Source organism: Halichoerus grypus, chromosome 4 (assembly GCF_964656455.1).
Source record: "Halichoerus grypus chromosome 4, mHalGry1.hap1.1, whole genome shotgun sequence".
In the NCBI taxonomy this organism is placed as follows: domain Eukaryota; kingdom Metazoa; phylum Chordata; class Mammalia; order Carnivora; family Phocidae; genus Halichoerus; species Halichoerus grypus.
Window position 1 is genome coordinate 72308929 of NC_135715.1, and position 22976 is coordinate 72331904.

The following is a 22976-nucleotide window of genomic DNA, read 5'->3' on the forward strand; positions in this document are numbered from 1 at the left end:
TGCCTCCCCTCCCCCGACAGGCAGACTATATTGCAGTGGGGGTCTGGCGGGACGGAGAGGGAGAAATGCTTCTTCTTCTTGTTCTCTTGGGCCTTGAAATGACTCTGCTTACATTTCTTCATACATGAGAAAGAATACTTGGCCCCAAGAGTATGTTCTGTTTGGCTTGGGGAAGAAAATTGGAAATCAGTGAAAAGCTGGAGAAACAGGCAAAAGCCAGCAATGGCTGCTGACAGGGGGAAAAAAATCATCTAAATTTAGAGTAGTTAAGGGCAGGTGGTACACTAGATGAGTTCCTTCTGCAAGTCTAAATTATATGGCAGCTAGCCCAGCCCTTCAGTGACCTTGGCAGGCAACTGGGATAATTTTCCCACAACCGTAAGCCATTCTCAGGCCACATTGCTTTCCAGAGTTATTAGTCACAATCAAACATCCCTCTTCCTGTATAGGACATATGAGCTTTTCGTCCCATCTCTTCACTCCTTCACCTAGTATCCCTGTGCTCCATATCACATTGGGGGCCACAGCTAATCCTTCCACCAAATTTCCCCTGGGGCCTCTGTGGGTTTAGATAATCCCATTTCAGGAGGTTCTCCTTGTGGAAGATCTCTCTTACGGTTCTTTCCCTTCCTGGAGTTGCCAGATGTTATGATTTGGCTCATGTGCACGTGAGTGTCTTTGATGGGTGAGAGAAAGGGGGTGAAGTCAGCTCACTCTGTCTTCCAGTGCAGAGCGTGGCGGCAAGGGCCAGAGGAATGCTACTCCTACCAGCATGGGAGCAGAAAGGCCCAAGATTTTGGGGGTTTGAAGCCAAATAAATGACAGAAAGTAATCTGAAGTAATGTCTGGCAAGTGAAAGTAACCAAGACTATGGATGGTTGGAGAGGAAAAGCTGGTTTGATGGGCAGAGTTACAATGGGGCTATAAATACACAGAAAAACATGCTGTGTAGGGAAATACACAGACAAGTGGCATCTGATTTCAGCTTTTTGTACTCTGTTGGTTCCCACTAGCAGCCCTGTTGAGACAAGTCAGAATTTATGGTACCTGATAGATAGATACAGTAGGAGTTCGGGTCAAAAGTGTTGCTCCCATTGAAATGCCTGAAATCCGGGAAGAACGGAATCTGTTTTGTTAGTGCTTCCTCACTAAACCTAAGGGAGAAGTCAGCTCTTACAAATGTATCACAGAAGCTGGGATAATGTCGGACAACGCAGCTTTCTATTGCAAAATAAAGTCAGAATTCCCTAATCTAGGAAACAACACAGGGAACGTGGAATTTGCAAGTGGACGGCACCTGGGCTGGTGTTGCCTCTTAGAAGACCAGTGCTGCCGGGCATTCTCCCTGGAGTGTCCCAGGGACCCTGGCCAGTCAAGGACGTTGTTGAAGGAGATTCCAATAGCCTTTCATTGTATGGCAATGACCTAGCACTTTTACGAGCCAGTTAGCGGCATGTAGGTAACACCAAGGAGGATTTTAAGGGAAAAGAAGGATCAGGCAAGGTCAAGCCCAGGGTCACCAGGCTCCCCTGAAACTGGAACAGTGGGTCTGCCAAAGGATTCCAATGCATCAGATGATTAAAGAGCCCATAATAGCTTCGTGCTGTTTTATGAGGCAGCAGTCAGCTTCCAAGAGAATAGATGAAAAGGCTGAGGGAAGCCAAGTGAGAACGAGCTTATTCTCACTGACAGAAGCAAAATCCCCAAACACTAGTTAAAATCAAGTGTGTTGTGCCGGGGTGAAGAAGGCAATGCGTGGGGCTGAGGCTGTGGAAGGGAAAAGGATTCTGCCTGCCCCCAAACAAAGCAAGAGTCTTCACGGTATGTGGTATGTGGGAGATGTCCTAAGAGAGAGATTACCTGGATATTTGTCAGGCTCGGGACACTTTTCCTATCAGGCACGGCAGAGGGAAAACGTTTTTTGCCCTAAAAAAGCAAGGAATGAGCATCCAACCAAAATGCACCCATCTTTACAAGTCTGGTAGCTGCCAATGCTCTTTCCACGCATGATTTCCACATTCACTACCTGCAGCGTCCTCCCGAGGCACTTTTATTTAAACCTAGAGTCCCCATTCTGGTCTATTTTATGGACAGTTTTATCTGAAGAGGGAAGCAGAGCCCATATCCCTGTCCATGGTGCCCGCTCTGGGAGGAATGATCTTTATCAGTCGCTACCAGTGCATGTGAGAAAAAGCGTGTAATTTCACCAGTGTTCCCTCCTAATGAAGAGGGAGTCCCCAGGAGACAGCTGCAAAGAGGCTCTTATGATTGCATCGGTAATTGAATTTTTCCTGTGTCCTGACTGGGTGCCTGGGGTGGTTGGTAGTGAGGGGACGATACTAAGCAGAGCCAGGGTGACGTCATCTTTGTTACTGAGTCACTGCACATAAAACTATAAAGTTGTAATATGATAAGGAAGCAGGAAAGCTTCGTTATAAGCTTTGTAAGAATCTTAAAAACAAACAGACAGAAACCTATGTCTTTGGGGGGGAAGGGATTGGAGTAGAAGGAAGGAAGGAAGGTCGGTTGGTTAACTCACTGAAGGCCCCTTATCGGAACAGTCGTCTGAGAAAGACGACTAGGCTGAGAGAGGAGGGGTTGTGTCAAATTAACATTCTAACTGCCAGGATTTACTTTTGACCAACGGCATTGTGTTGGCTACTTTCCCCCCCAGAAGAACCAAGCGAGAGTGACTTCTTTGGCTTACTCTTCCTTTTTCCACATCATGCTTGAGGTGTACTGTTTCTCTCAGTTCTATTTGGCTACCTGTGTCCTGATGGTGCAAAAGAAAGTGCCCTGATATAAAAAGTAGCTGAGGTATTCCGGGGGGTGGGGGGGGGTTGCTCTCTTCATGGAGCATCACCTTCATGGTCTCCAACCCAAGGGTTCCTCTAGGTCCCCATAACTGTACAAGACTTGCTCACAAGTTCCCAAATGGCTACTCTTCCTTCTGCACTAAGACACGGCGGGGCCTCTGTGCACCAGGTCCTGAGCCCGCTTCTGGGAAGATTCAGACGTGGTTATCACCCTTCTGAGTCAAGTGGTCTCATGCAAGGGTGAGAAAAGAAACATGTTAACAGCGGTCACAGCAGAACATGACAGGTGCCATGAAAGAAACCTGACTTTGTTATTGCATTTGGCAACCATTTCTCTGTGGCTTAAACAAATTGCTGCCAGTGGTTGCTAGGCTCATGTGCTAAACCCTGAAGATGTCGACATCGTGTAAGGGCACGGTAGGATAGCTGGGAGCATTTTGCCTGGCAAGGAAGGCTGAGAAATGATTTCATGATTTTTGTGTACCTATGGGGCATTCTCAGAGCCGATAGCAGTGACTGTCATTCTGTTTCTTCCTTTCTGCCGAACACAGATCAGAAGAGAGGCGCCTGGGTGGCTCAGTCGGTTAAGCATCTGCCTTCGGCTCAGGTCGTGATCCCAGGGTCCTGGGATCAAGCCCCACATGGGGCTCCCTGCTCAGCAGGGAGTCTACTTCTCCTTCTCTCTCTCTGCCCCTCCCCTCTCTGGCGCATTCTCTCTCTCTCTCAAATAAATCAATAAAATCTTAAAAGAAAAAAAAAAAAAGAAAACAGCTCAGAAGAAATGACCTCAAGAGGCAAGAGAAGTGGCTTAGGTTAAACAAAGGGAAGTCTTGGTAGTAATGTTGTTAAACAATGGAAGAGACTCCCCAGGAAGATTTGGTGAAGAGGAAACTAGTCACCCACCCAAACCAAATGCCTCCCAGGGGCCCAGTCTCGCTGCAAGGGACAAAGGCACCTCAGAAGCCCAGTGGAGAGGTGGAAGGAAGATACCCAGAAACATGTCCCTTACTTTGACTCTTTGGGGCTCAGTTTATTGGAGATTCTATTCAAAGTCTACATAGCTCACATATGCACATAGGATACTTTCTTCTGGAAAAAGACTTAACCTCACCCTGCTGGCTTGGCAAACAAACCAATGTCTTCTTTTCATTGCAGGCAAGTCACTTGGAAGAGGAGCTTTTGGAAAAGTGGTTCAAGCTTCTGCATTTGGCATTAAGAAATCACCCACATGCCGGACTGTGGCTGTAAAAATGCTGAAAGGTATGGGTGTCATAGTTTGGCTTTTAGCGGACCGGTTGCATTCCCAAAACACTGGTACGAGCTAGATATGGCCTAGGTATAGACGCAGCTATTTCTGCTTGGGTCACATAACAATCTTCCACTGCTGGAAGCATCCTTGGCTTCAGGAGTTTTAGATCAGGCCCGTGCTGTTTGGATCGTTGTAAATGAAACAACGTTGTAAATGAAACAACCCAGCACTGTCCACGAGAAAACAATTTCTGTCATCTCAAAGATCTTTCTCCTCTCCCATCGTGGGCTCTAAAATACTAGGGACTTAAGCTCACTATAACCACAGGTTCAAAGTTTTGGAATGATCCATTATGACCTTGTAATGGGAAATTAGCTGTGCATCATAAATCCCAAAGGCTTAGCTGGGGCTTGACCTAACTATAAAGTAAAACTATGACGCTGGAATAATTGAGATCCTCAGAAATCTAAACTATTTTATACTGTCAGGTCCTACCCGCAAAACATTTCCTCTTAGAAATTAAAAAAACCAGGGGCGCCTGGGTGGCTCAGTCGTTAAGCGTCTGCCTTCGGCTCAGGTCATGATCCCAGGGTCCTGGGATCGAGCCCCGCATCGGGCTCCCTGCTCTGCGGGAAGCCTGCTTCTCCCTCTCCCACTCCCCCTGCTTGTGTTCCCTCTCTCGCTGCGTCTCTCTCTGTCAAATAAATAAATTAAATTAAAAAAAAAAAAAGAAATTAAAAAAACCTATCTATCTATCTATCTATCTATATCTTTCTCATGTTGAAAGATACTACCACTCTCTGAAGCACGTGAGAAGTGAAGTCACATGACAAAGTGATTCATGACCACAAGACAGATGAAAATGAAAATAGGTGAAAACCCACATAAATCAGACATCTCAAAGATGCATATTTCTTTTGAAGTACGGAAAATACTTCATTTCTTCATTCATGATGGAATATTCATGTCATTTTGACTCATTTTCAGATTCCAAAACCCAAAAGTACTGGAAACCCAAAGGGCATTTTTCTAGCTTTCCCAACTCTCTGAGATATGACCAGGGGCTCCTGAGGCATGGGAGGCCATGCACCCAGCCAAGCAGATCCCTAGGAAAGGCTCCAGGAGAAAGGGCCATTTGCATAGGGAGATTTCAGAGCACTTCCTTTCTTCCAGCATGGATGCCAGCATTGCAAGAGCCCCATGAAATGATATTTTCTACCCCAAAAGGCTGTCCTTGTCAGGCAAAGTCTCTGATAAAGCTCTTCAAGGAACCTGACCGTTCTACCAGAAAGTAACCAGAGAAGGACTCTTATACCCACGAATCAGGATTTCTGCTCAAAATGGACTGCCCAGATGATGGCAGGCCTTCCTGTGAGAATCCCTGCATTCCAGCACCCTGCCCCGCACCCCGTGCCCCAGATGCTGAAGAGAAGAGGCATCAACATGTCCTCTGTATGAGAAAGCACCAGACTAAGTGCTTTCATGTGTTAGGTTGAACCACATGAAATTGCCATTTTTCTTATTTTTCTCTCTCCAGCCTTTTGAGGTAGATATTATTTTCCCAGTTGGCGGATGAGGAAACAGGGCTCTGAGAGGTTAAATCGCCTCTGCAAGGCCCCACAGCTCACCAGTGCAAAAGTCAGGGTTTGAGTGCAGCACACCCCCCCCGACCCTCCCCCCCACAATGCTACATAAGAGGGGCTGCCGAGACCTGGCCTCCAGGAAATGGCCTGTTGCTCCAAAATCCTAACATGGTCCTAGCCCAAGTTATGGAAGCAACCTAATATCCAACCTTGAACGAAGTTGAAACTCCATCTGGAAGCATCTGCTTCCTCAGCTGGTCCCATTTCCCTGCTTACTACCAGACACCATCTCCTGGAGAGGCGGGTCTGCTGCCCATGCTTGTCTATTGTCCATCCAAGATAACACCTGCCTGTAAATGGAACAATCCGAGGAAGAGAGCTTGGTTTTTTCCCCTCTGTGCCAAAGGGGCATAAAAGCATGCAGGGACTGATGAGTTTGAGGGGGATGATGCTGACTTGAAAAATTTTAAAGGCCCCCAAAAACGTATTCTTTGTAATACAGAAATAGCGTTTGCAATACCTTTATAAATGCTTATCTTTTTAAGCCATGAGCCTTGATTTTTAAAAGATTGCCAAATCACCCACTATATAAAATTCCTAAAAACCGTTTTCATTCAGCTTTCTTGCTCGAATTGGTTGGCCATCTGTTTCTCGGAGCAACTGAAAAGACAGAATGCCAGACATAGGCCGTGAGTCAGAAGCTCCTTCAAAGTGCCCTTGAGCAGAACCTTTAACCTTTTTGGGCCTCATGCCCATGTCTGAAATGAGAAGAGTATTCACAGTGTTTATTTTTCTAACAAATATTTGTTGAGCATCTACTGTGAGCCAATCTCAACCCCGTTGGAAAGCTTCTAGTGTTTATCTGGTTATTACTTAAAAAATAATTTAAAAATGATTTGTGCTTATGAAATACCATGCACATGCTCTGGCCATTTCGCAGTTCTACAGAAATACTTGCATATGTGTACAAAGATTACACATTGGCTATCTACTACAGCATTATTTGTAATGGCAAAACACACACACACACAAACTAGAGACAGTTCGAACGTCAAGAATGCTATTAATCAACTAACAAGAATGGAAAAAGTCTCTGACATATTAAAAAAAGCAAATCTTAAAAAAATAGAAAGGATTCCATTTATGTAAACAAAACAAGAAGACCTTTAAGTAGGTATATATGTTAATAAATACGTAGAAAAAAGTCTAGGGAAGTAAGCGGTTGGAATGACTTTCACTTTTTACTCTGTATAAATCATATTGTTGGAATATTTTACAGCAAGATTATATGACTTTATTTTTTAAATTTTGTAAATGCCTTATAAATTAACCAATAAGAAAGACCCCCCTCCCCACCACCACCAAAAAAAGAAAGAGAGAAAACAAACAGAACAAACTTAATTTAGGCTTTAGACTCTGCTAAATCTTAGAGTGATGTTGTTTATCTCTGCGAATGAAGTTGAAGTCAGATGCTTATGGATCCTTACAACTCAAGATAACCCTGCAGACTCCAGGGAGGAAAAGGTTATAGGGAGAAAATAACACATTGCAAAGATGTTTACAGAAGTGGCCATTCCACTCTTGCAGACCCCTGGTGCTCCTTCTTTGTAACTCTTCAAAGAGGGGAAAGTGAGAAAACGAGGGGAGGTGTGGGCACATCCCCTGTCTGGAAGGTTCTTGCTGCGCCTGGTTCTGCCAAGCGGAAGCCTTTGGAAGGCGCCTTCACAAGGTGCCCAGCTCTGAGTCAGCGCATTGCTGAGCAGACCAGGTCCACCAAGAGGAAATGCCCAGTGACTAACCCCACCACTGCTTCTGGGCCTTACTGTAATCAAAAGGATGTTGGAGGGAGGGAGTAATGAAAACAGTCTGGAGACCCGGCCTTTCTGCAGAATGTGGGGAAGTTAATGAAGCAACCGGCTGAGCATTGGCAAACATGGAGGGCAGGAATGCCGCCTCCAGCGGAAAGAGCCCCATTGTCCTGTCGCCCTGACTCTTCCTTGTTTCTCACACAGAGGGGGCCACAGCCAGTGAGTACAAAGCTCTGATGACTGAGCTCAAGATCTTGACCCACATTGGCCACCATCTGAATGTAGTCAACCTGCTGGGAGCGTGTACCAAGCAAGGAGGTAAATGAGGAGGGCCCGCTCCCTCTCCCGAGTCACATGCCAAGAGCAGAGTCGGATATAGAGCTCCTTCTCCCCGTTCCTCCTCATCTCCTGAAAAACGGCCTCTCAGTAGGTCCAGAGGAAACCATTTGTCCATTTATGGAAAGGCGCTCCCATCCTAGAAATGCCTTTCCTGTACAGTTAACTGAAAGTTTCTAAAGAGAAGGATTCCCTTTGAGACCTCCTTCCAGGGGCTCCAGGTCAAGTGGAGAGCATTTTTCTCTCAGGATGGCTTTGAAGGAGTGTGACCAGAGCTAAGGTAATGGATAGAAGGGTGGGCTTTCCTTGAAGCTCCACATAAAGGAAGGAGTCACTACTGGTGGGATCCCAGGAGGAGGGGATGTGAGGGACAATGAGAAGGGCCCTTCCCTTCAGACAGGTTTTACCCGCTGGGGCAAGTGGCTGGGACAGGGCTGTGGTCATGACTCAGGGCTCCAGCATGTTCCTGAAGACCTTTCTATCTTCCCCTGTGGCAAGGTTAGCACTTGGGTATAGATGTATGATCACTGCTTAAGCCAGAAAGAAAGGTGCAAAAGACCTGTGCACATCGGTGTTTTCCAAGGTCAACAAAACTAGTAGAGATGAAGGGTAGTCGGGAAGACCCTACATGTTGGGAGTAGCAGTGGGTACAGAAAGCAGCTAAGGGCTGGGAGACCCCAACTAGAGTCACCGAGACCTAGCCATAGGCTGCCTGTTTCTCCATCACCCTTGAGAAGTGACAAGTGATAAGGCACCTGTTTTGCGTACAGGGCCCCTGATGGTGATCGTTGAATATTGCAAATACGGAAATCTGTCCAACTACCTCAAGAGCAAACGAGACTTATTCTTTCTCAACAAGGTAAGGAATTTAGGGGTTGGAGGTTTAGGCGATAGCAGCATAAAGCCAGAGAAAACTGTATTTTTCCATTAATGACTAAGCCTAAAACCCAATCTCTGCTTTTTCCTTCCATGCTAATATACCACACTTTTTATGGGCAGCACAGAGAATATGTAATCCTAGCATATGAAGCGACAATTAGAGGTTACAATTTCAAGTCATCTACCTAACTACCTATCCAAGCATCTTGATCATTTTCTTTCTTTCTCTCTCTCCGTATATACAGACACCCACACAAGTCACTTAGTTACTTCTTTAAAGAAGATGATAGCAAGTATAATTGTCTCCATTTACTAGAGAAATTAAGGACTCAATCAACTGAGTGACTTTGCAGTGAACATGAAGCCAGAGAAATTATTTTCTCCCCTTGCTGTGCCCTTTACTTCGCCTTCCCCAGACCCACACCACCCATGTCAGCCCTGTGTGCACACAGAACCAGCTTTACCCACTAAAATAAAACCACGTAACAAAATGAACATGTAGGCTTAAGTCCTGAAGGCAGAGATTATTTAATGGAGGAGAAGGTTTAATAAAACTTCACCAGTGTGACCCATCCTACCAGTGTTGTGTCCTTCTCTGGGCCAGAGCGGCTTGGAGAGCAATGACTCAACATTATTACCTGATAATCAGCAGTGTTGGTGATGAGTCTATGCAGTGTGGTGATTAAACACACAGACTCCAAAATCAGACATCCTGGGTTTAAATCCTGTCTCTGTCACTCAAAATCTGGGACCTTGGGCAAGCTACTCAATCTCTTGGTCTCAGTTCCTTCCTTTATTAAATGGAGGTAAAAACAGAACCGAACTCATGGCATTGTTGAGAGAATCCCATTTTTCACTGAGCTAAGCACTCCAGAAATGTTAACTATCCTTGTCATTATTGACCCACTGAGAGAGAAGGACTGGGAGAGTCCAACTTAATGCCACTGATCTATACAACCTGTATGATGGATAAAGTGCCGCACATCCAAGAATTACGCCCATCTGTTACATGGACAAGAGTATTCACGGGACATACAAATAAGAACCACTGGACAGCTGGTCAATTCTCTCATCCCTTCAACTTTGACCCAACCAAAGACACAGGTGGTCTACCAGACTTGGAAACATATATGCGAGAACATGTTGTCTCCAATTTTAAACCATGCCCTCCAATAGTTAGAACCTTGAAGCTGAAGGGGCACATGACTGGCTCAGTCAGTAGAGTATGCGACTCTTTATCTCAGGGTCCTGAGTTCAAGCCCATGTTGAGGGTAGAGATTACTTAAAAAAAAAAAAAAAAAAGAATCTGGAATCTCGAAAGGACCTTGTGTTCAGCTAGTTCACTCTCTCACGTTATAGATGTGCCCAGAAAAGTCAAGTAAGTGAATGGCTTAAGGACACTCCCTTACTCAGAGGTGAAGTCTGGGAGAAAAGAGCCCCGCTTTCTTGACAACCCTTGCAAAGCTTTTCTGTGCATTATGCTGGATAAGGAAAGCAGGGTGGGGTCGGGAGGGGGGAGAAACCATAAGAAAAAGGGGAAAGTGGTGGCCCGGGTTGGGAGCAGTGCAAAGTCCCTTCAGTCCTGAAATCCTGGACTTGCTTCAAGAAGAACTAAGGCGGCAGCATACCCCAGGGACCTGGGCAGGATGGAACGTTTGGGTTCGTGCGTCCTTTGTTTAGAAAGCTCTGCTTCCTTCTCTGGCTATATTTAATGATTCGCCTCCCTGTTGGTGGAGCTCAGTGTTTTCATGGAAAACACATGGCTGTATTTCATATTTGGAACCTAAAGGAATATAAAGAGAAAGTGAAGGAAAAACTGAAAGGCTAAATAGAAATGGGATATTTCGTTTTCCAAATAAATGCAGCAAGATCTCTCAATACTATTTGTAATAAATGCACGGCCTTCTGCCAGAGTCCCGAAAGTTCCATACATCCACCTTTATTTAACAGTGGTGGTTACCAATAAGCAAAGCTGAACAGAGCATTGATTGAGAGTCAAGGAAAGAATGAGGGAGCTTGAGTTATGGCCCCTGCAGATGTGTCTGGGGCTGTGACCACTGGGAGGATGAGGAAGAAGGTGGCCAGGGAGCAGAGAGCATGGATTGTCACGGGCTGAGCCGTGAGCAGACCTGTCGAGCACTCTCCTCCCCACACCCTTGCCAGAGCCTTTTCCCTGCTGCCTTGTGGCCTGAGCAGGGGCCTTGTGAAAAATCCAATTCCAGTCCCCAACTGAGCAGAACCAACTCTAACTGCCTCTGGGAGACGCAGTAACAAAGAATTATAGTTTACCTCTTCTCAGGTAGGTCACCTGGGGTGCCAGTGGGGGTCTGCGCTGTGGCCTGCCTGCCCCCCTGCAGGGCTCCTGCGGGGCTCTTGTCAGCAGGCAGGAGGCTGGTACCCCCCAGCCTGAGTCTGTTCCGCTGTCCCTGCTGTGGCTCCCTCCGCTGTCCTCTGCTTACCCCACTGCGCCCTCTAGTGGAAGGATCTCTCCTGATTCGTGACAAGTCTAGGAAAAGCCAAGCAAGGACGTGGAGCCTGGTTAGTCCAGCACTGCCTCGCGCCGTGCAGGTGCATCAAGGGATACCACTGAGCCCCAGTCCCTGTCAGCCCCTTCCTCAGTACTGCCAGCTAGCATGACTGAGCCCAGGTCCATGCTCCACCAGCACGTAGTCACGAAGCCACTGGGCGCACCAGATTTGTAGTGTCACAGTTATTAGGTGAATTACCAAAGATGATAAAAATCTTTTCCGGTTCCACACGAACACCCAGAACCAACACCTCCTTTCCTGGGAGGCCAAACATAATAAGATGGAGCTTTCCCAGTGAGGAAAATGAAACCCAAAAAAGGAGGTAATTTGCCCAATATCACATAGTTAATGAAAGAGCCAGATTACACACCAGGGCTTGGATGCCCAGTCCAGGATGAAAGGCCTTTTCTGCCCTTGTTAGGATCAAACTGGATCTTTGTTTTGAATGGAGGGGAGACAAAGAAATGTTCGCGTTCCCTCCTTCCCCAAAGAAACCAGAGAAATCAATAAGTATGGCCTTCTCTCCTTACTCACAGGGATTATGCCAAGTGAAGCCCCAAGTCCACTAGGGATTTGTCTCTATTATTCAGATCATCTTTCACAAGATGGTGTGTGGTATGGAAAAAATGGTAAAAGGCATGGACTGGAGCTGGCCAAACCTGGGTTCAAGCGTTGCCATTTACTACTGCCTGTGACTTTTATTACTCGCCTCCGCCGGACCTATTTCTTCATGTATCAGCAAGAACTACTTCATAAAATTGTTACAAAGACTAAATGAGAAAATGTACCTAAGAGTCTTAATACACTGGCTCACACCAAGCAAGCGCTCAGTGAATACCAGCGACTGTTAACATTTCTTTATCCTACCTAACATGCTATCTCGAAACCCACCCGAAAGCCGAACAGACTCCAGAACCCCATGAAGAGCCAGGCACCTGAGCACCATGGGGCTCTTGCCACCAATTTACCACCCGTTTTGTGCAATGACATTCTCCCAACTCAGGCGCCTGCCCGCATGAGGGATTAGTTTCCCTCATCGCTGTTCTGAAACTCTCTTTCCTCTGTGTCCTTCTCGGTCGGTTCAAAGGATGCGGCATTACACGTGGAGCCTAAGAAAGAAAAAATGGAGCCCGACCTGGAGCAAGACAAGAAACCAAGACTAGATAGTGTCACCAGCAGCGAGAGCTTCGCGAGCTCCGGGTTTCAGGAAGATAAAAGTCTGAGCGATGTTGAGGAAGAGGAGGGTAGGTATTAATTCCTTCCTGTCCTCGCAGTCTGAGATATTTTTACAACATACTGTGCATCTCTGACATTTTTTTCTTATTTATCACCCTAATAAACATCCGTGGGAGACTTGAAGGGTAATGTCCTGAGGAGATAAGATTTGAATTAAGATTATTTACAGAGTTACTAATTTTGACAGGGAACTGTGCAATTGTCTCCCCTCAGGGCTTTTTGTCCAAATGGATCACCCCCCACCCCCATGCCGGGGTAGAATGGGCTGGAGGCCTGGAAAAATCTCTGATGTTCATTTTGAAACTCCAATGCTCTCGAAAATGAACTCTGATCTACTTGTTGGTTTTATTAAGTTTTGCTAACATTGTTCCAATAAACTGGGATTTGGTGGAATAATAAGAGTCATTACAAACAGTTACGGTTTTAATGCTTTCCAGATTCTGATGATTTCTACAAGCAGCCCATCACTATGGAAGATCTGATTTCTTACAGTTTCCAAGTGGCCAGAGGCATGGAGTTTTTGTCTTCCAGAAAGGTCAGCCTTGTCTTTTACTGCTTTCTTTCTTTGCCAAGCCTGGACACGTGGGTGTTATATGGACACACACTCACCTTTGCTCTAAATCCACCCTTCCTAGTATTTGCTTATACTTACATAGAGTAAACATCACACCAAATGCCTTAATTTGTCCCGATAGGATGGAGGAGCCTCGGATACCAATGAGTAGAACTGGATTCTAGGGGAAAACCTCACCAGATTTCAAACTAGACAAACCTGGTGACCATTCTCCACATTGCCCTCTGGCATATTTTCAAAACTGGCCAGAATCTCAGAATACGCAACTTCTCCAGAGAGCTTCTGTTAATTCATCCATGTGGAGTGCTCCACGAAACCAGATCATGATCTGACCATGGCAGCTCAGGATTAAAGGCCGGAGGTGGGGGGAGTGGGGTGTTGCTCACGGGACACATCAGTGCCAACTTGGTTTACCAGGATGCTGTCCTGCCCAAAAGTGGCAAAGCGGACTCGGGGCATTTCTTGGCTTTTGGGCCCCGGGGGGCCTATATTTGTAAAGAAATGCCTTCGTGTTTATGGTCACCCCATGGGCTTTGGAAGTCGCTTCCTTCATGTAAAGGAAGCATGTGAAATGGATCCTCCAATTAAGAGGAATAAGGACACTGAAAAGGCGCAGGGAAATGGTGGGTTGGATTAAGGAAATGCATTGATGATGCAAATGTTTCATTCTAGTGCATTCATCGGGACCTGGCAGCAAGAAATATTCTTTTATCTGAGAACAATGTGGTGAAGATTTGTGATTTTGGCCTTGCCCGGGATATTTATAAGAACCCCGATTATGTGAGAAAAGGAGATGTAAGTCAGTGTTATGTTTCTTTGACTCATTTATACCCTGTCATCTTTAAACCTCAGACCAAAGCCCTTGGTCAATATTTACACACTCCCCGAAAACCATCATGTGCTTTCTGTGAAGACGAGCAGCCCGGATGGGCTGTATACCAGAGAGCCCTCGTGTGGGGCTCAGAAAGACCCCCCTCTCCTGTTCCGTTCTTTCCCCCATTGCTGGCTTGGTCCCTGTCCTCTTGGGCAGCCCTGCGAGAGCCTGCTAACCTGAGAGATGGTCCGCGGGGGCCTGGGAAGACCGTATCATCGCCTCCCTTTGCCTCCTGCGGGAGTTCCCTGTACCGCTGGAAAGAACAGCCTGGACTCTTGCCCTCAAATAAACCCGGGTGATTGATTCAGCAGGTGTGGATATCTCAGGAAAGCGGGGGGAGGGGATCAACCTTATCTCGCTGACCAGGAAATGGTTTACCTCCCATGCCTGCCTTCCCGCCTAGCATCTCCCTGCTGGCTCCTGCTGGCTCCCACTGGCTTCTCTTCCCTGCTTGTTTTTGAACAGTGTTATTTTGCACCTTTGTGGGTGACCTCCTGTGTCCTTTCTTCTCCAGCCGGAGGGCTGAAGCTGGGTCTGGGTTCTGACGATTACTCTGGGAGCAGTGCTCACACTTGAGCAAGCACACACATCACCTGGAGGGCTTGTTAAACTCTAATTTACTGAGCTCCACCCCCCCCACCGAGATTCTGATGCAGGGAGTCTGGGGGGCGGGGGCCTGAGAATCTGCCTTTCTAACGAGTTTCTAGGTGCTGCAGATACAGCTGCTCCCAGGACTAGACTTTGGGAACCACTGCCCCACAGTCTCTTTTTATAAAAGGAGAACAACAAACCTTCCTCGGGAGCGCGGATTTGCGAAGTCTGTCCCTATTTTCTGTCATCTCTGTCTCTTCTGGCCTCTCCTACTTCTGTCTCTCTCTCTCTCAATCCGTGATCCCATACTTCCTGTCAAATCCCATCCATCTGCAGGGCAAGGCCTAACCCACTGGGACTCCTGCTGTCTGAAGAGAAGGAAGATTTCTCTGCACACTGGAAAACCAGCCAAATGGTCTCCTAAATGCTATCTATTACCTTCCTTCCTTCCAGTGCCTTTACCTGCTCCCCTGATCCAGTGACTTTTAAAATCCTGTCTTTTTTACATAGCAAGGCCTTTCAAAATCCTCCTCCTTCCACACCAAAAACCAAACCCTGAAAATCATCGATTTTTCAGGATGTGTCCTAATTCAGATCATCCTTTTCCAGGACCTTGTAGAGCTCACGCCTTTTGGGGGAGAAGGGCTTCTTCCAGAGTCCTGGAGGGAGGACATGCAGGATACGTGGGAGGGGCTCACCAGACAGTGACTGCCCTCTCTTTTAGTGTGACACTGTTATAAGGGTTTCCTCCATTTTAGGAAACCATAGCTGCTCTAGGAAATGATTTGTGGGCCAAGTGTTATATGGGAGGGGAGCCCATGGGCACTTGGGTGGAACATGCTTTGTTTTCCAGTCCTTCTGCTCAAGGACCCCCTGCCCTTTTCTAGACTCGACTTCCTCTGAAGTGGATGGCTCCCGAATCTATCTTCGACAAAATCTACAGCACCAAGAGCGACGTGTGGTCTTATGGAGTACTGCTGTGGGAAATCTTCTCCCTAGGTAAATCTGGGGGGAAGGAAGGGATCAAATACATGGCCCAGAACCAAAAGTCTGCATCCTCTGTCGAGTGTCCTCCGGATAGACCCACCCTTGAGATCAGCCTCTAAAAGACGCCTGTGTCCTTGTAGAAGCTCACATGAGGAACAGTGCACGCGTGTGTGCCCTGTGTTGGAAGGATGCTCTGTACCAACACGCACGGGGCGGGGCGGGGGGGGCACGCCAGCATCACATTAGCCAGTCTGACTACTTTCTCTCTCCTTTGTGCCTTCTCCTAATTCCTCAAACTCCCCAATTCCTAACGCCCTGCCCCTTCCCTCTCTGCATCACCCTCCCCTCAGAATTTCTCCGGAAAGGCCCCACACGGGCGTCGGTGTTAGAAACCAGCTCCAGCTCGGATATTAGCCCAGTTAGCCCCAGACGCTGGTTTACATAGGATGAACAATGGGAACACCGGTTGTATTTATTCTGCTTCCAATAACATCCACGATGGGTGGCTAGAAGCCCTGTTCAAGGCCCCAGGCCCACAGATGTGCACAGAGCCCACATCTGCTCGCAGACACACACTGATGCTCCGAGGCCTCCCAAGCGTGGGGTCTAGCCAACAGTCTTTTGGACTTTGCCAAAAATTTGCCTTTCAGAGCAAATAAAAGTCACCCAGTAACATCCCTGGTTTCCTGTAATGTGTGAAAACCATTCCCCTGCTTTCGATGACAGGCACCTGTTGCTTCCAGTCCTTGAAAGCAGCTTGGCGTCGGCAGTGGCCCCACGGTGACACGGTGCCAGAGCCGCACGCCTCCCAGCTGCTTCCTACCAGCAGCAAGCACTAGAAAGTGCAGACAAACAAATGCGGAGACGCGATCCGAGGTCTGCAACAGGGCAGGTCGGGAGGCCTTAGCCGCCCCGGGCTCCAGCCAAGCATCCCCCTCACAGGAAAGGTTACGTGGGTCTCCTGGATGGGAAACCGGGCGGAAGGCAGAGTCTGGGCCCCTCTCGGGCGCGCTCCCCGTTCAGCCTCACCCCAGAGCTCAAGGCCCACTTTCCCTCGGGTCCCTCACAGCAGCCAGTCCTCCAGTTCTGTGAGGCATTTACAAGAACGTAGGGAAGTAAAGCATTCTCACGGAGGTGTGAATGATCCACGAGTATCTGATTCCAGGTCCACTGGCGTCTTAAAAAGAATCTCAGTCACCCCAGGTAGGAGTCTCTAATGACGGGCTTTCTTTAGAGTTCCTTGTGTGGAGAGGGGAACTCTCTGCAGAGGACACCCCTTCTCCTGACGTGGGAATGGCCTGTGGGCATCGGACACCCAGCACCACAGGACCGACCAGGCAAGCCTGCGCTGCTGGAGGGGATCTGCTGAGCCTCTCCGCAGCTGGCACTGGCTGTGGATATCCATTCCCATCACTGGGGACTTGGGACTAAGACATCAGTCTAAAGGGAGGAGGCAAACACGGACTCGCTCCCCCATGGTCTTCCGCACCCCGAAACCGTGATGTACCCTGTGCTTCCCCATGCTGTCTCCTGCAGGTGGGTCTCCATACCCGGGCGTGCAAATGGATGAGGACTTCTGCAGCCGCCTGAAGGAAGGCATGAGGATGAGGGCCCCTGAATACGCAACTCCTGAAATGTGAGTCCCCAACTTCCTCCCTTCCCCGCCCGACCTCGGTCTTCCCACCAGCACACCTCCAAAAGGGGAACGTCCTGCCGATGATGTTCAGCCCCTCTTGGGCCCAGCTGTGCTGGGACTATTTTCTGGAAGTGGGACACATTATCCCTGACCCATGCCTCCCTATTTCCCCTCTTGAGCACGGACATGCTTTTCAAGGCCATTAGCTGGAACTGAAGTTAGAAATTGAGCTTCTAGGTATGAATGCCAGCACACTGAACAGACCACCCAGGCACTGAATGCAAGACCTTGTCCTCCTTCACAAAGTGGGAGCCAAATGAGCTAAGCAGCCGCAGGGATGAAGGGCTAAAAGCCACTATGGACCAGCCAGTCCTCCATTCACGCTACAGACCCGTGAGGGGGGTTCATGTGGAATTCAGGGGAAGAGGTGTAGGAGAGGAAAAGGGGCATCTCCCGAAGGAAGTAGTAATCCTACTCCCCAGAAGGCTCCATGGGCATTAAGACTTCTCGAGACTCATTTTGGGAATTGGCAGCTGTGTGGAGCTTTTTCTTGAGGTGGATCCCTGCTGAGGATCCTAGGACTCTAGGCTCCACGGGGAGGCGTCCTCCATCGTGTCAATGCTTGCTGGCCTCCCTCAGACACTCTGTTTCCCTGAAGCTTTGTGGAGGTTTTGAACTTCGAGGCCTAAGCAGGAATGTGATGACACTTGCAGTTCTGTGGAGCTGCTGACGAGGACTCGGACCTCCCCACGGCGGCACCACCTTTCCTGAACTGGCAGGCGGCCCTCCCTGTGCTACCCACACAATGGGGTCTTGTCAGAAGCCCTGGGATGGCCTTTGGGGAGGAGTCAGAGGGAATGAAGGAAGTATGGGCTTGGCCAACGTGCAAGGTTGCTGTCTTTTTCCTTCACCATCTGGAGATGAAGCTAGGTCAGAGCCCGGACGGGGGTGGGAGACTCGGGCCCGTGAAGGCAGCACTGGGGAAGAGCAGGAGTGCAGAAAGGAGCTAGGGGCACCTGTTCTTGTCGGGCCTGTGTGGGGACTGGTCAGGGAAGTCCGGAGACCTTGAGGCAGGGCTCCTTTCGGAGAGCTGGGAACGGAGCTAGAGTAGCCCCCAGGATGACATTTGGGCTGTGGAGTGTGGAAGGCATTGAGAGTTTTAATCGCTTGCTTCTTTTTGCTTGGTGGAGAGGGGCGACAGCTGGGAGATCTGGTGTAAAAGGAGATTACTTCGCACTTCACGGTTTTCTAAGTGTTTCCCCCCAACAATTTCAGCTAAAGCTCGAGGGGCGGGCAGACAGATGTTATAATTCGAATGTGAGGAGTAATGAAACTAATCCTCTCAAAAGTGAAGTGATGTGTCCTCCGTCAACTAAGTAGCAGAGGAGACGTTTAGAAGCCTGTCTTTTGGACTGATTTCCTTAGATCACAGGGCTGTTAAATTATAAATACACCCACATTCCTAATATGTCCACTCATGCTTTGAATATTTCTTCCACTTTTCATATACTCTGACAATCACGGGGCACCTGGGTGGCTCAGATGGTTAAGCGTCTGCCTTCGGCTCAGGTCATGATCCCAGGGTCCTGGGATCGAGCCCCGCATCAGGCTCCCTGCTCAGCGAGGAGTCTGCTTCTCCCTCTGCCCTTCAGCTCCTGTTCGCTCTCTGTCTCTCTCTCAAGTAAATCAATCAAGCAATCAATCAATCTTAAAAAAAATCTGATAATCACAAGACTAGTTCTCAACTACTAACCATAATAATTGCAGTCATTACTAAGTAACGCTTAATATTTATTAACTAAACAGTTATTTAGTGCTTAAGTGCCAGGTACTGTTTTAAGTGCCTTTTAACCCATACTAACTTACCTAGTGCTCATCACAACCCTATAAAGTAGGTACAATTATTAACGCCATTTTACAGGTGAGAAAACCGAGGCACAGAACATCTAAGCGATCTGCGACACTGCTAATAAGTTTGTCTGAGCCCAGAGTCCACAACACCAGGCCGCATACCTGCAGGGTCTGTTCTAGTCCAAAAGGAGCTAGATTCTAGTCCAAAAGGACGCTAGATTCTAGTCCAAAAGGACGCTAGATTCTAGTCCAAAAGGACGCTAGAGGTACAAAGTCATATCAGCTTTGGACTGAAAACCCCCTTGGACTTTATCAAAGCTTCAAGTCTTCACATTAACCACTCCCAGGAAACCCTTGTATCCCATGCAGCCTGTAGACAGAAGGATGGTTCCTCAATGCTGGGGAGTTCTAGAAATGGTGAAAAGCAGCGGCTTTGTGAAATGTTTGTTCAGGAGCCTGGAATCCAAATGTTCAGCCATTCTCAAGCATTCGAGAGCTGGTGGAGAATTGCCTTCTTGTTTGCTCCACAGCGGGAAGGCCTGGGTGGAGGACAAAGTGCAGCTCTCGGAACTGGCCTCTGTGACCTGAACTTGGCCTAAAGGGGCATGCACTTGGCGGCTTGGGTGATAGCTTGAGAAGGAAGCCCTTCCCACAGCTGGTTTCAAGGAGGGTTGTTGGGGTGGGTGCGGCTGGTGTCTCTTTACTGTGTTCAACCTGTTTACTTAGTGATGTAAACTGTTCAACCCTGAGTGGCTGGTTCCTCGCCCAGGGCCTGTTTAATCAGATGTCTTTCAATAAGGAAATAAGCAATGAATGTTTTGATTTTTTTTTTTTCTTTTCCTTTGGTGTTTGCTGAGATGATTTTGCATTGGATTTTAGGCAAGAGGAATGGAAACTAGAAATCGGAAACCAAGAATCAAAATAAAACAGCAAGTAGTTGTAGGTGGTCCCTTTTGCTAGTTTGGGCAGAGAGAAGCCAGGGTGAGTCCTGCTCACAGCGGCTTTTGGCTCAGCAGGGAAAGGGTGCTGGCTGAGAGAAGCCGGGGCCCCCAACAGGACCACCCTGCCTTTTTTGCCTGGTTCAAGCCAGGCTACCTTTTATACATTATCAGCATAGATACATTGAATGTCCTTCCAACAGCCTCCAAGACTGCTCATTGCTAGAGCTGCCTTGGATGAGCAGGCCTCAGGGTGGTAGGATGGAAGCGGGCCAGCCTTCATCACATCACAGCCAGCGCATCGGGGGTGTGGGACCACGGGCTTCGTCCAGTGACCTCCTGTCTCCTCGGTAAACATTTTTGCACCCAGCTCAAAAAATTAGTAAAACGTGTAAGCTTCAAGTGAGCGCCACGTAGGATTGTGCAGACTGCGTTAGGCCACTTCAGACCTCTGGCCACTAGCAAGCTGGGCCAGGCTGCCTGACCGGAGCGAGTGCCTGGAGCCCTCGCTCTGAGGCTGGCGGCCAGGGACAGTCAGGGACGTGGGCCCTGCAGCCCCTGTCCTAGGTCTCCAAGACAGCGGGGACAATGGCCCCAAGCTGGAGAGCCCGTGCTCCTCTCCTCACTCCGAGTTTCCTGTGTGTCTGCGCATTGAGCCTCGGTAGGGTGGTCCTTGACATTGGCCTTCACAGCTCTTGGGACCCGTTGAGGCCCACCACACCCCCTGGGAGTTAAGTAAAATAGGTACAGTAGAGGAGATACACAGGCGGGAGGGAACCAGAATCGTCTTCTGAGAAAAGCCTTGATCCATCAGTCTGGACAAAGTCAGGAGAATCTGTGATTCAGACAAGTGATCTTTATGAGCTCCAGTCCCTTAATCAAAGACTTAGGATATGTGCTCACTGGGTACTCAGAAAGTAGAACCTCAACTTCACCATCCAACTATTCGGGGAGCTTGCTTTTGAAGACCAGTACCCACGGAGGGGGTCTGAAGACCACATGGGGCCACCCCTCCCCTGGGGACCAGAGGAGACACACCCCCGACCACAGTGTCTTGCCTCTCAGAATTGTTTTTTCTGAGTGGTACTTTTGCTCTTCAGGCTTTGGTTGAAAGACAAGGTACAAGACAGTCCCATGAAGTCATTATTTCCTAGATGGAAATTACACTGTTGAGAGGCGTCTAGGACAGCTTCCTTTTGGATTTCAGTTCTAGGAATAGCCGTGCTTCTTCCAAGTAACTGGTCTGTTTTTAACTTTTGCCTTATGTGCATCACATAATTGATTATCCCTTCTTTTCACCAGCTGCCTGGGAGCTTAGAGCCCTGCCTCCATCCAACCACTCAGAGTCAGGATGCACATTTTGCAGATTAGCTTTGCCTGTGCTTTTGCCTTTTTTTATTTTCCCTTCCCCCGATATGCTTTTCTCTTTTCATAACCTTCCTATATTCCTGCTGTCTCTGTTGGTCACCTCATCTGTCCTTTGAAACAAATAGGGAGATCCTTCAGAGACACTGGGAGCAGCTGGGGCAGACTGAAAGCACGGGTCTAAGAAGTGGCAGGGGGGCGGCGGGGTTCTCAGGCTTTTCTCAGGCCTGGGTTAGGAACACCCAGGTCCCAGCACTACAAGTAATGCCTGCAATGTGGCTTAGGACTTGATGGAAGGAGCCTTGCTATCTCTTCCCAGAGACCAGCCTGACTTCCTTATCAAATAATGGAGTACTTGTATGGCAGGCCCTGAGCTAGGTGAGGGGCACGGAGATGTGGTCCCTGCCCACATGGCGCTAACAGCCAGGTTCTGATCCAGTTCCAAATTCTGAGGCCATTCAGACTTTGCTCCTACTTGGTCAGAGTCCTTCTCTAGTCCAGATGATCTTCTGAGAGAAGAGATTGCTTACACTAAACATCTCTTGAGAACAAAGAGCCCAAGGAGAGTAAATCCGTAAGCCAGTGTGTGTACAGACCCCTGGCGTGTGTTCTTTGGGCGGGGGGGGGGGGGGGGGCAGGGTTTGGGGGGAGGGGGCAGGCAGAGACCTGCATCCCCTCATCCCCTCAGACAGGATCAAGAGAAGAGCCCAAAACCTTTCCATCTCCAAGGTCAGAGGAGAAGAATCGTAGAGGAAGCCTGTTGACATTTAAGGATGAGATTAAGACAAACGTTTTCATACCCAGAAGCCCAGCCTGTACCTAGTGCCTTGAGAGGGGAGGGAGGCCAGTTTGTAATGGCGGCTTTGAAATGCTGGGGCTGGCAGAGGGAGAGGGCGTCAGCCACATGCAGGAAACCTGCACGCAGCCCAAGGAACAACCCACACGCTACACAAACGCTCACCTTTTGGAAGGGACCGGAGTCCTGTACACAATGCTTTCTCTACCCTGCTGAGCTCAATCATGGAACCGTGAGGCCCTGGACATACCACATGCTTCTTAAGAAGCCTGAGTCGATTTTTTTTTTTTTTACAGCCTGAGAATATAACTACTACAAACAATTCACCCGTGGATATTTGTGTCTATGAGACCTTTTACCTTTAAGGGACATTGCCCTGCTTTTGACAGTGAGGGGAGGAGCTCTAAACTGCATACCTAAGTGCAAGTCAACAGCGGGGCTTCCTTTTCCAGGAGCCCTGCTTTATTCAAGAAGAGCTCCATCACTTTGCTGATGCATGTGGGGCAATTTACACAATTACCACTGGTCTCCAGCTAGTTCTGTTGTGCTTTCACCCAACAGCTATCAGATCATGTTGCACTGCTGGCACAAAGACCCAAAAGAAAGGCCAAGATTTGCAGAACTTGTGGAAAAACTAGGCGACTTGCTTCAAGCAAATGTACAACAGGTAAAACTGAATTTATCTAGGATATCGGAAGACCCAAATGCCTTTGAATATAACTCAAGGGGGTGTTTTATTTGTTTTAAGAGCTATTAATAGCAGAGATTAGCAGTTAAACGTGTGTGTGTGTGCACACGTGCACAGTGCATATGCATAATTATCTTCCCAAAACACAACAAAGATTGTGGAAATGACACAGTTGAAGCTGACATGTTTCACAGACATGGGTTAAAATAGAAATTTGTACAATTAGAGCTCTATCTTTGGT

General features: G+C 48.1%; 1 protein-coding gene across 1 annotated transcript in view; it reads left to right on the top strand.

Moving 5' to 3' along the window:
• Positions 1 to 22976, top strand: part of FLT1 (fms related receptor tyrosine kinase 1) — a 170878-nt gene that overhangs the window by 136778 nt on the left and 11124 nt on the right. Inside the window, exons 18-26 of the mRNA XM_036077056.2 lie at positions 3972 to 4076; positions 7661 to 7774; positions 8563 to 8651; positions 12287 to 12443; positions 12873 to 12970; positions 13682 to 13804; positions 15362 to 15473; positions 16998 to 17097; positions 22609 to 22714. Of these exons, the coding sequence (XP_035932949.1) occupies positions 3972 to 4076; positions 7661 to 7774; positions 8563 to 8651; positions 12287 to 12443; positions 12873 to 12970; positions 13682 to 13804; positions 15362 to 15473; positions 16998 to 17097; positions 22609 to 22714 (1004 nt within the window). The remainder of the gene's footprint in view (positions 1 to 3971; positions 4077 to 7660; positions 7775 to 8562; positions 8652 to 12286; positions 12444 to 12872; positions 12971 to 13681; positions 13805 to 15361; positions 15474 to 16997; positions 17098 to 22608; positions 22715 to 22976) is intronic.